The sequence below is a fragment of the Diceros bicornis genome, chromosome 18 (assembly GCF_020826845.1).
Source record: "Diceros bicornis minor isolate mBicDic1 chromosome 18, mDicBic1.mat.cur, whole genome shotgun sequence".
NCBI lineage: Eukaryota > Metazoa > Chordata > Mammalia > Perissodactyla > Rhinocerotidae > Diceros > Diceros bicornis.
The window spans coordinates 32144513-32161335 of record NC_080757.1 but is presented as its reverse complement, the minus strand read 5'-3'; the positions used below and the strand labels follow the sequence as shown (position 1 = coordinate 32161335).

At 38.1% G+C, this 16823-nt stretch overlaps 1 protein-coding gene across 7 annotated transcripts in view; it reads left to right on the top strand.

Moving 5' to 3' along the window:
- The window catches only part of STXBP4 (syntaxin binding protein 4), a 162105-nt gene that overhangs the window by 123734 nt on the left and 21548 nt on the right, over positions 1–16823 (top strand). For 6 of the 7 annotated variants that reach the window (XM_058560622.1, XM_058560621.1, XM_058560623.1 and 3 more), the window contains one exon: positions 16054–16111. In XM_058560622.1, coding sequence (XP_058416605.1) covers positions 16054–16111 — 58 coding nt within the window. Of the gene's footprint in view, positions 1–16053; positions 16112–16823 lie in introns of those variants that run through there. The other variant, XR_009222705.1, reaches the window with a different exon arrangement.

Genomic DNA, 16823 nt, shown 5'->3' with positions numbered 1-16823 from the left:
TATAGATGATCTTTACTAAGTGCTGACAGATGGAGGAAAGAGATAAAAAAGAGTTGGAGTGTAGAAATGAATATTGTGACCTAATGTTACCAGAACAGACCAACTGATTACAATAGCAAGCAGCAATGAACGAAAAAAGAGAGAGAGGGGGGCCGGCCCGGTGGCGCAAGCGGTTAGGTGAGCACGCTCCGCTGCGGCGGCCCAGGGTTCGCTGGTTCGGATCCCGGGCACGCACCGACATACCGTTTGTCAAGCCATGCTGTGGCGGCGTCCCGTATAAAGTGGAGGAAGATGGGCACGGATGTTAACCCAGGGCCAGTCTTCCTCAGCAAAAGGAGGAGGATTGGCAGATGTTAGCTCAGGGCCGATCTTCCTCACACAAAAAAAAAAGAGAGAGAGAAAGAGAAAGAGATAAAAGAATAGGGTACAATGAGAACTATGACTTGAAATTGTGGTAGATAATATACTCCTAACTGTATTCAGTGCTTCCTAATTTGTGTTGACTAGAATACCTTTTATTTGATAATACTTGGTTACTACTCCAAGCCTAGGCTACGCTGGACTGTCAACGTTAAACATATGATAAGAAGATCCCAGGCCAGGTCTCCATGGACAGATGTTATCAAGGGTATTTGGGTAAAAAGCGAAGTGAGGCTGCATGAAAGTAACAGCACTATATGGGGAATGTGAGGGGTAAAATGGAGGTCTAAGTGATAGGGCAGGCTGTGAGGTCAAGAGGTGTGGAAATTGAGAGAAGATGGATCAGGGAGCTGAGTCTGCACATAAGGAGTATGTGTTCGGGTCTTACTTTTAACGTGCTTATGTGCTTTTTTGGAAGGTATGACTCTTTAAGGCATTTGCAGAATAGACTCCGATATGTATTAATAGTCATATATATATATATATATATATATATATAAACATTTTAAAAATAGGAAAAACAATAGGATGAAATTGTTTTAGAAATACTGTTTGCCCTCCACCCTCACAATAGATTTACCCAAAGTGCTGGGTTTAGCCCTCAAAACTAATTTATTTTTATTATACTGTTTGTCAGATTTTATTTTTCTGAGTTCACGCTCAGAAATTTCCCTTTGTGTAGTCAAGCTGAAGTAATTCTGTCAAATAAGATGATGTTGTTAGTGCCGTCGAGTGAATTCCAACTCCTAGCAACCCCACGTACAGCAGAGTGGAACCCTGCCTGGTCTTTTTGCGCCAACCTCTCACCTTCGGCGCTGTATCAGACAATGCTCTGCCTCTATTCATAGGGTTTTTGTGGCCAGTTTTTTTTGGAAGTGGGTGGCCAGGTCCTTCTTCCTAGTCTGTATAGTCTGGAAGCTCCACTGAAACCTCTCCACCATGGGTGACCCTGCTGATATTTGAAATACTGGTGGCATAGCTTTCAGCATCACAGCAACACACAGCTGCCACAGTATGACAACCCACAGATGGATGGTGTTCTTCCCTGACCGGGAAATGAACCTGGGCCTCAGCAGCTAGAGCCCCAAATCTTAACCACTAGATCACGGGGCTGGCTAAGCTGATTTACCAGTGTGCAAAATTTGGATCCATTTTTATAGCTGTATTAGTCAGCTCAGGCTGCCATAACAAAATACCACAGACTGGGTGGCTTAAACAACAGAAATTTATTTCTCACAGTTCAGGAGGCTGGAAAGTGCAAGATCAAGATACCAACAAGGTAGGTTTTATTCTGAGGCCTCTTCTCTTGGCTTGTAGGCAGCCACCATCTCTCTGTGTGCTCCCATCACCTCTTTGTGCATGCATGGGGAGGAAGGGAGGGAGACGCATGCTCTTGGTGTCTCTTCTTAAAAGGACGGTATCAGATCAGAGCCCCACCCCTATGACCTCATTTAGCCTTAATTACTTTCTTAGATGCCCTCATCTCCAAATACAGCCACCTGGGGGGTTTAGGGCTTCAACGTGTGAATTTTGTGGTGATACAAACATTCAGTCCAGAGCAATAGCAAACTGTTAAGCAGGCAGTAATTAATAATTGATAGTTAATACAATGTTTACATTTGAAAGAGGGGTCTGAGTGCAACATTTTACACTCTGCACAGAAGTTGCTCTTTCAGCATCATTGCAGAGTGGCATAGTGGATGATCACTAGATTAGAAGTTACATCACTCTTTCCCAATAATTGACTCTATGATAAAGCTTTTTAACCTATTTTGGTGTCAGTCTCCAATTTGTAACATCAGACAATTGAATAGATAATTCCTAAGATCTCTTTCCACTCAAAAATTCTATGATTCTGAGAGTTCCACTTCTAGTGTCGCTGAGTAAGCTCCTGACAGACTAACCATCCTACAGAACCCAATTAAAAACCCTGGGCAAAATATTAAAAAACAACTACCTTAAGCCTCTGGAGAGTGAATAAAATGAGGCAAATTTTGGACATTAGTCAGAACTTGGAAGAGGGAACTAACATGAGATAAGTTTCCTGTTTGTTCCACTTTCAGGTTGAGGACAGGACCCAGTGCTCACGCATAAGGTGAGGCAAGGAAGGCCCCCTAGGTGCCTCACTCTTAAGGAAGCACTTATTCTTGGGTGCTCATTGTGCACTTGCGTGAGCCTGAGGCTTAGTGCCTCCTTAAATTTTGCACTCTGGACACCTCGCTTGGCTCACACCACTCCAAGACCTAGCAGGACCCATGAGGTATAAAACTGATAACCTGTAGTCTTTATGACCTGTAGAACTAGAATGAAGTTTGAGGCAACCACTACTGCTGGAAAGGGAGGGGGGGAAAGCCCAGAGAGGAGATAACTAGATATAGGGCTTCCCAAATTCTGTATATAAACTCAGCCCAAGTCTCTGGCTGAGCCCAAACTACACAAGCGCTGGGAAGACTGCAATAGCCCAGCCAAGGGGGAAGAAAAACTGAACTGAGATTTGAGCCAGTGCCCAACAGATAGAGCTTATAGCTTGAATCTAAGTAAATTTCCTGCTAAAACAAAAATATCAACACTCTTCAGAGTGTTGTAACAGAATTAGAGTTTCTACAATATAACATTCATAATTTTCAGAATATAAACCAAAATTACTCAGTGTAAAAAGAAACAGGAACATGTGACCATTCTCAAAAGAAAAAACAATGAGCAGAGACCAGTTCCCAAAAGACCCAGATGTTGGAACAAGGATTTTAAAGTGCTTATTATAACTATGTGCAATGAAGTAAAGGAAAATATATTCACAGTGAAGGTAAAGATAGGATATCTAGGCAGAGAAATAGAAATAATTTTTCAAAGTAAATGGAAATTCTAAAAGTAAAATAATATAATATTTTTAAAAATTAGAACAGAGATAGCTTCTAGGGGAATGGTGGTAGGAATCAACTGGAAAGGTATCTTTCTGGGGTGATGGTAATGTTCTATATCTTGATAGAGTTTTGGGTTACACAGGTATAGACATTTGTCAAAATTCAATGAATGTACACTTAAGATTTGTGCGTTTCATTGTATGTAAATTTTACATCAAAGGAAAAAATTCTGCATAAACTTCCCAACTGAAGAAATCCCTAAATCAGATACCAGCCTACAGCTGGGCAAAGAAATTTTGGTATGTGACTATTGTCTTTGAAATTCATTGAAAAGTGGTTATTGAGCGAATAATTCCAAGGTGATGAGCATTCCAGGTAGAAAGAACAGTATCTGAAAAAGCATAGAGGGAAAGAAGTCAATAGCATGTTCTAGGAAATAGCTCAGTGCCTAGACAGTAAGTGGGATTGGTAGGACATGAAGATGAAAAGAAAGACTGGAGCCCTATTTTAGAATGTCTTTTTTTTTAATGGGTTGTTTATACTGCTGCTTTGAGAGATTTCCCTCTGCTTTTTTAAATTTTAAATTAAAAGGTATAATTTACATACAGTAAAATGTAAATATACAATTCATTGAGTTTTGAAAGATGTATACGGTTGTGTAACACCACCATAATCATGTTCCAAACCATTTCCATTACTCCACAACTGTCTCCTGTGCCCCTGTGTAATCATTCCCCTCCATCACCCCTGGTCCAAGGCAGCCACTGATCTGCTTTCTGTCACTGTAGGTTTGCCTCTTCTAAAATCTCATATAAATAGACTATACGTATGTAGCATCTTCCACTTAGTATAGTGCTTTTCAGATTCACCCATGATATTGTGTGTATCACTTGTATCAATATTGTTGAACAATATTCCATTGTATTGATATTCCACAATTTAGTTATTCAGTCACTAATTGATAGACGTTTGTATTGCTTTCAGTTTGGGGCTATTATGAAAAAAGCTTCTGCGAACATTTAAGTATATGTCTTTCTGTGGATATGTGTTTTGAAATGGTCTTGAATGCCACACTATGGATTTTTTTTTAAATTTTAACTGGTCATCAACTATACTTTGAGAACTAATATTCTTTGCAGAGGAAAAAAGCAAAGTTCAAATCACTTTTATTTGAGTTTGTAACTCTTTAATGTAATCAATATTCCATTTATCTGCAAGAAAACTAGTATTTGAAAATTTTACCTGCTCTACTAAGGTGTTTTTATTGCCTTTCTTTAAATCTTTTTAAAAATGCATTTAATAAAAATTAAAACAAATCTTCTTAGAGGCAAATATCTGAAAGAAATTTTAAGATTTTTTCAAATTTTACCTGAAAGTAATGTGAGATCCTTAATAGATTTTCAGATAAACACACTTTTTTTTTTTTTTAACAAGAATGTTAACAGCAGAATGCTACATGATTAAGGACTAATGATGTTTAGAGTTGCATTACTTATCCTTAGGGTAGGAAACATAAATGATCTTAATTTCATCTGGTCTCTGACAGCGTTTCTCAAATTACATGTCTGTTGGTCCCCCACTATCCTGTTGTCAAAATCCACAAATAACAGTTGAGCAAATATTTGTGAGAAAGTTCCCCCGATGAGTACAAAGACTTTATAACAACAATAAAATTTCAAATATGTGCAAGATTCACTGAACCATCAGCCTTCATGGGAGGCAAATTTCTGCAGTCAGTCAAAAAATATTTCATGAGTGTCCAGTATGTGTGTGTGAGGCACTGGTCTGAATCTGGTCACCATTCTGCCAGGCCTTGGGTAGTAGGCACTCAACAAATGTGAGCAGAAGAAGTGTTGAGTGAAGTTTCTGGCAGATCCAGGGTCTAGGCAAGTAAGGCGCCAGAGGCACTGCTGAGAATGTTCAAGAGGTTACTATGCTGGGCAAGGGTGAGGGAGATTTTGACCAGCCGTACCAGGGATAGCTTGGACGAGACTCCAGATCAGATTGGGAGATGGGACCTGGAGATTTGAGTCCACCATGTCCAAACCCACTTTACCTGCCCAGCTTTACTGTGCCTAAATTTAACCCGCGGTCATTCCTTTTATGTGTTCTCTCTTGCTCGCTTCTTTTTTTTATATGGTCTATAGTTATACACACAACTATAAGATTTCATAGCCAATTCAGTTAAGAGCAGTAAGCATTTTTTTTCATCTTTTTCATCTTTTCCTATCTTCTGGTCTCTCATTCCCTTGCTTGCTTCCTTCTCTTTTTCTTCCCCTTTCTCCTCTTTTATTACTTTCTCTCCCTGACCACAGAATGAGACACAAAACTGTTTTTTAGTTTTCTAGATTTATTGGGGGAAAAAGTTTATAATCCCATGACTAATTTAAATTGTAGATTACTTTGATATTTTATACATCTCCTTTTAAAAGAACTGAAATTAGTTATGAAGTTCTTTTTATTTGTTTGTGGCCTTTGATATCTTTCAGTGACATTTCCCTTCCTAGGCACAAAAAAAAGTGTCCCACCTCTGATTTAGACATTACGTGAAAAACATAGTAGGAGCATTGTGGTAGGCAGAATTCTAAGATGGCCCCCAAATTCCTGGCCACAGGTGTACACTCACCTTCTGCCAGCTATTCAACTAAATACTAATCTAGGTGCTGCTGTGAAGGGATTTTGCATATTAATCAGCTGACCGTAAGACAGGGAGATTATTATCCTGGTGAGCCTGACTTATCATGTGAGCCATTTAAATCTGAGTCTAGAAATCAAAAACAGAGAAGTCAGATTGGAAGCGTGAAAAAGATTCTATGCACCATTGCTAGCTTGAGGACGGAGGGGGTCACGTGGCAAGGAATGCCAACTACTTCTAAGAGCAGAAAGCAGCCCCCAACTGACACCCAGCAGGAAAACAGGGACTTCAGTCCTAGAGCTGCGAGGGACTGAATTCTGCCAACAACAGAAATGAATTTAGAAGCAAGTTTTTCCCCAGAACCTTGAGATGAAAACTCATCCCAGCTGACACCTTGATTTCAGCCTTGATACCCTGAGCAGAGAACTCAGTCATGCCATGCCAGACTTTTAACCTACAAGACTAATAAATGAGTGTCAGGTTAAGCTGCTAAGTTTGCTGAAATATGTTATGCAAGAGTGGAAAACTAATACAACGAGGAACAGTGAGTATGTTTTCTTAAAAGCTTACTTCCAAAATACTTAATTTTTAAGATTCTGGTATTCTGGTTTGGGATGCTTTTATAAATACGGTAGTAGAAAGCAACGACATTCCATAGAGAGATTCATGAAGAGATATACTAATTTCTCTGTCAGTTTGAATCTAGCATTTTGACCTAGTTAACAAACTGCTGTCCCTATTTTCTTAGATCAAGTCTGTCAACCTATTACTCTCAGCCCACCTGTTAGTTGCAGGCAAATAGTATTGTCCATTTTGGACTACCCAACATTGCTGTTGCTCTTAACCAGTGGAAATCAAGCTTGCTTGACAGCAGCTCTACCACCACTAATCACTAAATCAGTTTTCCTAAATGGAGTAGAAAAGAGGTGGTGCAGTTCATTTTTTTTCCTTCTAATAGGTCCATTAATTCATGTTCAGCAGCCACTGAGTCCTTAATATCTTTATTATTGTAGTAAAAGCAGTGCTTTAAAGAAACCTTGTTTATCTTTGTACATTAAAAGGAATTAGGAACACCCCCCCCCCACATGCACGCACCCACATCATTTCTTTAAGTTGGTTATGCAGAGATCTCACACTCTAGTGAGGAAAGCTTCAGGAAGTTTTATGCTGAGTTATATTAGTGCACAGAATGAAGTCCATTGTATGTTACTGATTTTAAGCAAAACAAACCTAAGCCAGATCAGTCCCCCAGCATTGTGTAAATGCCCAAAGACAACTGCCGATGAAATCCTACATTCTCATCTTCAGCCTGGGTCATACGATGAGAGTTAGCAGTGTAAGAAAGAACATTTAAGCTAGCTTCTTGAATATTTGGACATCAGAGTTCAAGGAAATGATCCCATGATTTTAACTAGGAGTAAAAGAATTCCAACTGTAAAACCTGAGTTTTGCATCTGTTGGGAAGAGAAATATGAAAATGAATGTTAGCTTTTTCCTTCCTACGTGGGTATTAGTTTAGTATTTTTTGCCCAAAAATAGTGACAAGATAAAGACTATGAACCACGCAGTAACCTCTAGAAATATTTTTACCGTGTTATTCCTTTAATATATTACAGCTTTTAACTTGCTCAGTAGTGATTTCTAACTAGAAATAATTTATATTGAATTATTTAACATTTTAACTTCTGAATTTGAGGCATACAAATATAAAAATATATAAAATCTTCCTACATTATATATCATTTGCTTTTTTTTTTTTGCTTGTTCAAATGATGATGTACATAACCATGTGGTAAAAAAAATGAAGTCAGAGGTCTAAAATTATGTCTGTTAATACAGCATTTATGCAAGTCTAATTTTAAGGAGTGTTTAAAGCACAATTCAAGAAATCTATATAGATTTTTAAGAAATTATTTCCTTAGAAATTATATTTAAAATACTACATTATTTGGTTATTTATAGGTTACAACCATCTCTCAGTATAATAGATTCCTTTTTCGTAGGAATATTAACTAGTAGTTCTTTTAAAATTGGCACTGCAGTTCAGACCTACAAATTAACTTGTACCATCATAAATCTAACATAAAGTGTCTCTAAAATATACTGCTTTATGTTCAACCCTAAAAATTATTTCAGTTCCTTTCAAAAGAGCATTTCTCTGGGTAATAAGGCAGAAATTGAGATGTTGGGAATTTTGTTTTCCTTTTTTGTTCTTCAAAAAGTTAGGCAAAAGTATGATTTGACCATTTTAAAATATTGATTGATGGCAGTGCAAACAGGGGTTAGGGAGCTGGAAGCAGCTCAACAATGGTTAAAAGCGTAGGCTGTAGCGCCAGATTGCTTGGGTTCAAACTGGGACTGCACCGTATATTAGCAGTGTGAAAGTGAGCAAGTTACTAAAACCTCTTTATCCCTCAGTTTCCTCTGTAAAAGGAGGTTAATAATAGATCTATCTCAAATGTTTGTTATGAGGACACAATGAGTTACTTTTTATAAAATACCTAGAAGAATGTCAGGCACATAGAAAGCTCTATGTAAACATTTGATAAATACATAGTTTACTGTTAGGGCAATGATTCTCCACATCATTAAAGTCTGATACCAGTTTCATGTAATCACCTATTGGACAGAACAGTATTTCTATCCTTTGGTTTTTGGAACTTTCTGTCTGTTAGGACCAAGGAACTAAGAGATGGGTTCCACAGTGGTTATGTTGGAGCTGGCTAGTACTGGCTTGCAAGAATTTTGTGAGCTGATTGTCAACCATAGTCATTATTAAAAATTAAAATGTTTAAACTGAAAATTAAATTATACTAAAAGAAAAAGTAATAAATACTCAAGACTCACCACTTCCTAATTATTTTCCTATACTCTACTATTATCTTTGTTCTTGAGGTTACTTTCATCTTTTATATCTGGGACTACTCTCTCATAGTATACTATTGTGCATTTCTTCGCAACTCTGTAGTCAGTGACATCACATTAGTAGCTTAAAATCAGTCATAGTAGGAGTATTTACACCACAGAAATTAGCAAATGCTACAAGTTAGGGCTCCCACCCAAAAGCTGGTTGTTATTTACCATCACACCACTCAATGGGGATCAGAGTATCCCATTAGTTTCTGTTATTCTTTTGCTGAATGTTATCACAAGTGAAATAGAGACTATATAATTTCCTGTATTGAAGAGAGAATTGTAAAAAATACACCTAAACCCTGGAGGAGATTTCCCCTGTAGATAATTTAAATACTTTTCCTATATTAAGTATCCAAATTACTCTGTATCTCTAGAACCATAAGCGATGAAGAAGGAACTATTATTTTCATTACTATGAATAACAATGGTCTCCTTTTGCATGTCATTGTATAATTTATATTATCTAATAAGAGTCTCATGATAACCCTATAAGCGAGGCAAGATAACTGCTCTTATCACTACTATATAGATGAGAGAGTTGGGACTCCACAAGATTATTACTTTCCCGTGGTTATTCAACTTGTACCTGAGGAAGATTACATATAGAGATTCAGATTTTCTGACTGCAAATCAGGTGAAAATTCCACTATGTGATGAATGTCTTATTCTTTAGTGAAGCCTTACTAATTGTGCGTTAATCTCTCTTCTTCTCTTCCCTCTACCCCTTTCTCCCCTCCTTCTCTTTCTCTTCTTCTCAAGATATCAGATGCTAAAGGTTAAATGTATTTTAATTTTGTAACAATTACTCTAGCAAGTGTTTTTCGAATAAATTTGGCTGTTTGAGCTCTGAAATTGATGGTGTTGTCTTTCTCTATTTTATTCTTAGAATTCTCAGTCTCCAGATTTCTCACCATCCAAACTCCAGTCATCATCCATGTGAACCCACTACCTTTACTTTTCAGTTCTTTTTGTCCACTGCTCATTTTTTTCCACTTTACCACGGCCCTCCACTCCCACTATGAACCTTGGCATCAACAGATAGTGGTTCAAACTCCCTACTTTGCCACTCAAACTTCCCACCTTTCCAGCTCACTACATGGACTGTGTCCTCAATAAGATCTCCTGTCTATTCTCTCTATTCTTCAGCCTCCACTGTTGTTTTTACTTGTCTTCTCATTCAGCTTAAAGTCTGGGGTCCATTATTCCAAACATTCTTAGAAATTCCCTCAGCTCACTCGGCCCTCTCTCCTTCCATCACACCACTTAACCGGACTCTAGGCCTCAACAAGCTCAGTCTACCTTCTGCATAATATACACAAGTAATGAAAATTACTGCAGTTATACAACCATAATTCACTAGATTCCACTAGATCTTTTAATGTATAATTATAATTATTTTAAAATACAATATTTTATCTACCTCTGGATCTAGTTCTGTTGGTGGTTTTAGCTTTGGGCAATGGATCGCTTTTTTCCTCTTGCTTTTCTGTGTGTCTCATAATTTTCATTGAATGTCAGACATTGAAGGTACAAAACTATAGAGACTGAGATAAATATTATTTAAACCCAGAAATGGACCTCTCTCTTCTCTGTGAGGCCATTCGTGTGAAGGGTTTATTCAGTCTCATTTGTAGATGAGCTGGATTTGCATTTTATTTCTAGAGTTATGTTGAGTTCACCGCAGACTTCAAATTCCTCTCGTGGTTGTCTGCCACTCTCTTGTGCTCACCTGAGGTCTGGAGTGTGGAGAGTTTTTCTCAGTATTCCTGCTCCATCTTCAGCTGGCAGCAGGCTCCCCACACCTGTGTCACAATGGGTGTTTAATGTCTTCTCTCTTGCCCTCCCCCAGACATAGACAGCATTGGCTTTTCACTCAGTGCAAGGTTAGTGGTAGATGTGGGGGGTGGAGAGTGGGGGAGAGGCTCTTGGTTTTTCTACTCCAGTCTCTGGTTTAGGCAGACCCTGTGCCCAAGTCTCAAGGGTGGGACTTTCTCAGTCTTTCTGTCCTTCCTCAGTGGCAAATAACCCTGTCTCCTCAGTGCTCAGGTGGGTTTCCCGCCCCTTGTGGAAGTCAAACTCTGCTTTGTACCAGTGCATCATTCTGGATTTGAAAGGTTTCCTGCGCTCACCTCTCCAATGACTTAGTGTCAGTGCAGGGTGAAGACGTCATATTTTCTACCCACTGCCCCATCCCCACAAATGAGGTTTTCCTAGAGTCAGGGCAGGGACTGGGGGTGTGATGATTTCTTGCCCCTTCCCCAGGAGCAGATGACTTTTGCCTCCTGTCACTCAAAGTCCTGTCCAGAGCGTGGGAGTGTCTCTCATTTCTCTCCTAACAGCAGCCGGCTGTTCCTTCATATCAGAGGAGGAGACCAGGCATCTGCAGGTTTTATGCCTGTCCCCCCCGTAGCAATTATGCACCATCTGATACTCATGCAGGGCCCAGAGCATGGAGGGTATGCCTGCTCCACCCTCGAACCTTTGCACATCCTGCATCAGCCTGCACTAGGGGGCTCCCTCAGGTCCCCTACCCTCCCTGAGTCTTTCTCGTGAGCAAAGAGCTGTTTAGGGAGAGCAGGCTCTCCTTGTGTCTGGGCTCCCGGGGACACTAACCTGTCATACTAGCCCATCATCAAGGCTTTACAAATTTGTTACAATTTTAGATGTTTTCCTCTTACCCACTTTTATGGCAGCTCCTCTTCTTCCTGTGCTCTGCCAGGAGAGAAAGAGTTCATGTGCCCCATCTTTCCTCAGAGGGGCTTGTCAGCCTTTGAAATTCAGTTCACCTGAAGGTCAGCTGAGGTGAGGAACTCAGTCTCTGGGGAACTCAAAAAAAATTATCTTTTTAGGTTGTGCAGCTTTTCCCCACATATGGTGGGAGCAACATTCTCTTGCAGTTTTCTTCATCTTAAACAGGAGCAGATCTCCCGCTTCCTTTTTAAGGAACTTTCAAACAATTTTAATATGGCCTGCAAAACTCTGTGTAGTCATATTTGCCTGTCTCTCCAACCAAATCTTGTATCACTCTTCTCCTCCCTCACTCACTATGCTCCAGTGACAGTGATCTCTCGGTTCCTCAGATGTGCCCAGCTCTTCCCCATTCCTAGAGCCTCTGCACATGCTGTTCACTCATCTAGAGTGTTCTTCCCCATGTCTGCACCTGGATAACTCCAGCTCCTCCAAAGATCCTTCCTTGACACTGTACCCCCTTGTCCAAATTACTTAAATTACTTCCTCATTCTTTTTCACAGCTGGATAATAGCCCATTATCTGGATATATATATAGTCTTGATTTAATCAGTCCCCGTTGGTGGTTATTTGGATTATTTCCCATCTTTTGTTTTTACAATTAACAATCTTGTATATAAAGCATATCTATAGGATAAATTCTTAGAAGAATTTCTGGATTAAATGGTCCATGGAGACAGTTCAGCAGTCGTAGTGAAGAGTCTGGGCTCTACCACCTGCCAGTGTAACCTGGGGCCAGTGATTTAACCTTTCCCTGCCTCAGTTTCCTCATTTGTAAAAGGGGGATCACAATGGCACCTCTCTTAGAATTGTTGTGAGGTTTCATGGGTTGGTACATGTATAGTGCTTGGAACAGTGTCTCACACATAACTACTCAATAAATGTCAACTGTTACTAGCGTTGAAGATTTTAGATGGGGCTGGCCTGGTGGTGTAGCAGTTAAGGTTGCGCGTTCCGCTTCGGCAGCCTGGGGTTCACCAGTTCGGATGCTGGGAGCAGACCTACTCGTGGCTCATCAAGCCATGCTGTGGCAGCGTCCCACATAGAAGAACTAGAAGGACCGACAAGTAGGATATACAACTATGTACTGGGGCTTTGGGGAGAAATAAGAAAAAGAGGAAGATTGGCAACAGATGTTAGCTCAGGGCCCATCTTCCTCAAAAAAGAAAAAAAAGATGTTAGATATTGACAAGTTTCTACCCCTAAATATGTTATCAATTTGTACTTCCATCAGTATGAGAATGACTGCCTCTTCAAACCCTCGATACAGTCTTATCAAACTACTTTTTATTCTTTGCTAACATGATGAACATGGCATCTCGTAATAGTTTAATTGGTATTTCTATTATGAGAAGTTAAGCATATTTTCCTATGTTTAAGTGCATTTGTGTTTCCTGTGTCCCAAATGTTCCACAGACTCCTCTTTGTCATTGACCTTTTTCTTACTGATTTGTAGGGGTTATTTATGTATTGGGGAATTTAGCCTTTCTGTGCTATGAGTTACTCTTTCATAGTGTTCAATACCTTTTCTTCATAGTGCTTATTCTTATTTTTAATGGTATCTTTATTTATGATTATTTTTTAAAGCTCCATAAGATCAAGGTCCATGTTTATTTGTTCATCATTGTATATCAAGCACCAAGTAAAACACTGAACACGTAATAAATGATCAATGAATATTTAATAAATGGGCCAAATGTGACAAAGAGACTTTTGATACATAAATAGACTGGGAAATTGGAAGGGCACTATTTTGTGTGGAAATCTGATGAGTTTGGTTTTGGATATGTTGAGTTTTAGGTGACAGCCAGTATTCTAAGCTGAATATATACAATATTTTTACTTTGGCAAGATACTCATAAGATTTTGGAGTTATCACCATTAAGTAGTTGATTGGAAACAGATGATCTCTGATGGAAAGAATGTTATGTGAGGGTTCGTAGAGAAACACTTCCAATCAGAAACGATTTCAGGTGATTATAGTTGTCATAACAATTTTAAAATAAATATGAAAAGAAAAGGAAAAATAAAAGCATTATATATTTGCAAGTGTAAAGATATGAGGAATGTAGAAAAATTTTAATGCCTTGGAACAATAATGATAATTGAAAAGTATTTAGATAATGTGTTATAATGATGCCCAAATCACTTATTATGAAGAAATGAAAATCTTTACTATGGAAAACTGAGTCCATCATAATCATATAACCTTGGAAAAAATCAAAAGTGCTCTTTTTATATAAAGTAGGCTATTTGGTTTATCAATATATTGTGTTTTTCATTTTATAATTGGACAGTGATTGTGTTTTCTATTACTGAACTATCACTGAGAGATAGTTACTATCAATTTAGTCTCCAAGTCTGTTTTTTACAGATTATATTAACTGCATGGGAAAGAAGAAGCTGTTCAGTTTCTAAAAAGAAATGCTTATTTTTTCAGAACAGAGAATTTATCCTAAAATAAGCTATACATATTATTTAATACACACGAATATCTTCATGCCTACGGTCATTGAATAACCATTTTGACTTAAATGGATATGAATTAGTACCTTTAATAAGTCTATTGTGAAGTTATAGTCCTTGTTTAATAGTTGTAAGAAAATAATCAGGGCAAGAATTTTATTCTGATGGCCCAGGTAATGTGGTATCCCAAAGTCAATCTCGATTTTCAAATGATCCTTTGGATTAAACGATACTATCTTTAAAGTGTACTTTTTTTTTTCCTTTTCATTAAAAAAATCTGTGAATTAACAAATCAGAAGTGTGGATGTAATTGTGCTGGACAGACAAATAAGTCATTTAGACAAAAATCTTAGTCACATTAGAATGACTTTCTGCTTAACTTTTAGCTGTCTTTGCCTTATTAATCAGAAATCCTGGTATTTCTGAGCATTTTTGTCATGAAATCAACGTTGGTGTGTACAGTCGTCAGATTCTTCCCTGCGTGTTATGGGCTTGTCAGTGATGAAAAAAGTTATCTGTAACAAAGAAGCAGAAAGTGTGAAGAAAGAAAATGAACCTACTAGAATTAGTGCAGTAACGGCAGTTTATCGTGGCCTGTCTGGCTGGGCGTGTGCTGGCAGTGGATCCTGGAGGAGATGTATATAGTGTCACTTCAGGGGCTTTTAAGAAGCCAGTCATTTGCTTATGCTGAGTTCCCAGAAGTGCTTATTTTCTACTTAAAAAAGGAACATTTATTCGTTAAGAGAGAAAAGAAATTCCTAGGTGGCCTGTGTTAATCTACAAAGGAAATAGTTATAGAATTTTTGGCCAACATACAACAACATAACATACAACTTATGTTAAAAGACTGGAGATAGATATAAAATAAAGCTTTTTTTGTTTTTCTAGATTATGAAAACAACATCCTTAGACCTGTTGTCAGAGAATATTCTCTACAAAGGGAATGGTGATAGAGTAGGGTTTTACATAATTCAAATAGGTACTGTTCCTGCATTTTTGCTCTGCGTCTTGCTGAGACTTGGGGAAATGGAAGTCAATGGTTTGTTGTTATAGCTCAGTAACTTTCTAAAGATATAGGCTACCTGAGCCATGGAGTCTGTTCTTTAGTGTGTTGATGTAGTTTATGCCCATCAAAGGAGCTTGATAAGCCAGTATCAAACGACTGATCCAAAAGGTCAGTTAAAATCTTTAGCAGCCCTCGGGGGTGGAGGAGAAGGATGGAAACCATTGTATTCTAGGGGCTTCTAATTAGAATATAAGAGAAGGTGGCTGCCTCAACACGGACCTGTTTTCTTGGTATGATGAGGACAAAAATGTACTCATTTACAGAAATATGACCAAATAATTGCCTGCTTACTTCAATCTGCATCTCTTTATAGCTAACTATTCTCAAGCCCATTACAGAAATGGAAGCTAAGTTTAGCAAACCGTTTGGCCATTTATGTTTAGTACACAAAATTCTTAATTAACAAAATAAAATACCACAATCCATTGTAAATCACTCTGCTAAACTTTCAAACTTTATAAGGAATTTTGTGTTGTCCAGAAGCTACTTTCAAACCCCTGCTGATCTGGCACTCATGCATTGATTCCCTGTGGAGCTGAGTGAAAGAATGTAAAGGGAGCCAATTAAAGAAACTTTGAGCCAGAAGAAACAAGGAGAGGCCATCTTGTCCATCCTTTTGCCTCCGGGCAAAAACCATCCCCGGCACCAAAAATTTCTGCTTGAATCCTGCTGACAAAAATGCTCACCACATGTAAATGACAAGTCATAATCCAGTTAATGCAACTAAAGCAGATTGTTAACTGTTCAAGACTTATTTATTGTGTTCTCAAGATGCTGAATATGAAAGCTCCTCTGAATTGTTTTAATTCCTCCTTTCTAGAAAATTATTTTGTAAAAGAAATGTGCTCAAATAATTGTAAAGATGTGAGAAGTTCATGTCCAGGAAATAAAGTTATCTTTATCATCTTATTAAATGTATTTTTGGTTTTCTTTCACTCTAGGTCTACCTTACGGGTGGGAGGAAGCTTACACAGCAGATGGAATCAAGTACTTCATCAAGTAAGTACAAGCATCTCAACCAAGTAAGCAATTTTCTTCACATCTGGAGAGAACCTGGAAGTTGCAGAATAATCAGCAAAACCAAGAAACCCTCTTGGAGGTTACAAAAATTAGTAACAAGAAATGAAACCTCACCATTTTCATTTCATGTGATTTAAATGCTAATATCAGATATCATTTAGAAAAAAAAAACCTAGTAATTATTTCAAGGGAAACATCAAAAAATTGGAATAAGATCATCATTTGAACTTAAATGTTGACTGCCTGATTTTACTTCTGGCTAAAAGTATTGATATTTGTGAAAAGTTAATATCTAATGCAAAAATACACTTTGTTTATCTCAAAATTTAACAATAATACTAATAATAATCAGCCTTTTTTTATGCTTTACGGTATACACAGTTCATTCATCCTGCAAACATTTTTGGCCCATTTGCTATGTGCCAGACAATGTTCCATGCCTTGGAGATATAGTGAAATATACAGACTAGTTCCCTGGTATCATGGAATTTACGTAATAGTGAGGAAAAAGACAGTAAATAACTTAGATAAATGAGGCAGTATATGAACAAACCTATCTCAGTGGATGTTCAGAACACCTTTGAGGTATGTGTATCTTATTATTTTCCCTATTTTATAGATGAAGGAAACGAGAGCCTAGAGTAGTTGTCAGAAAATTCAAAGCTACTCAATTACCAAGCCAGAACAGAAT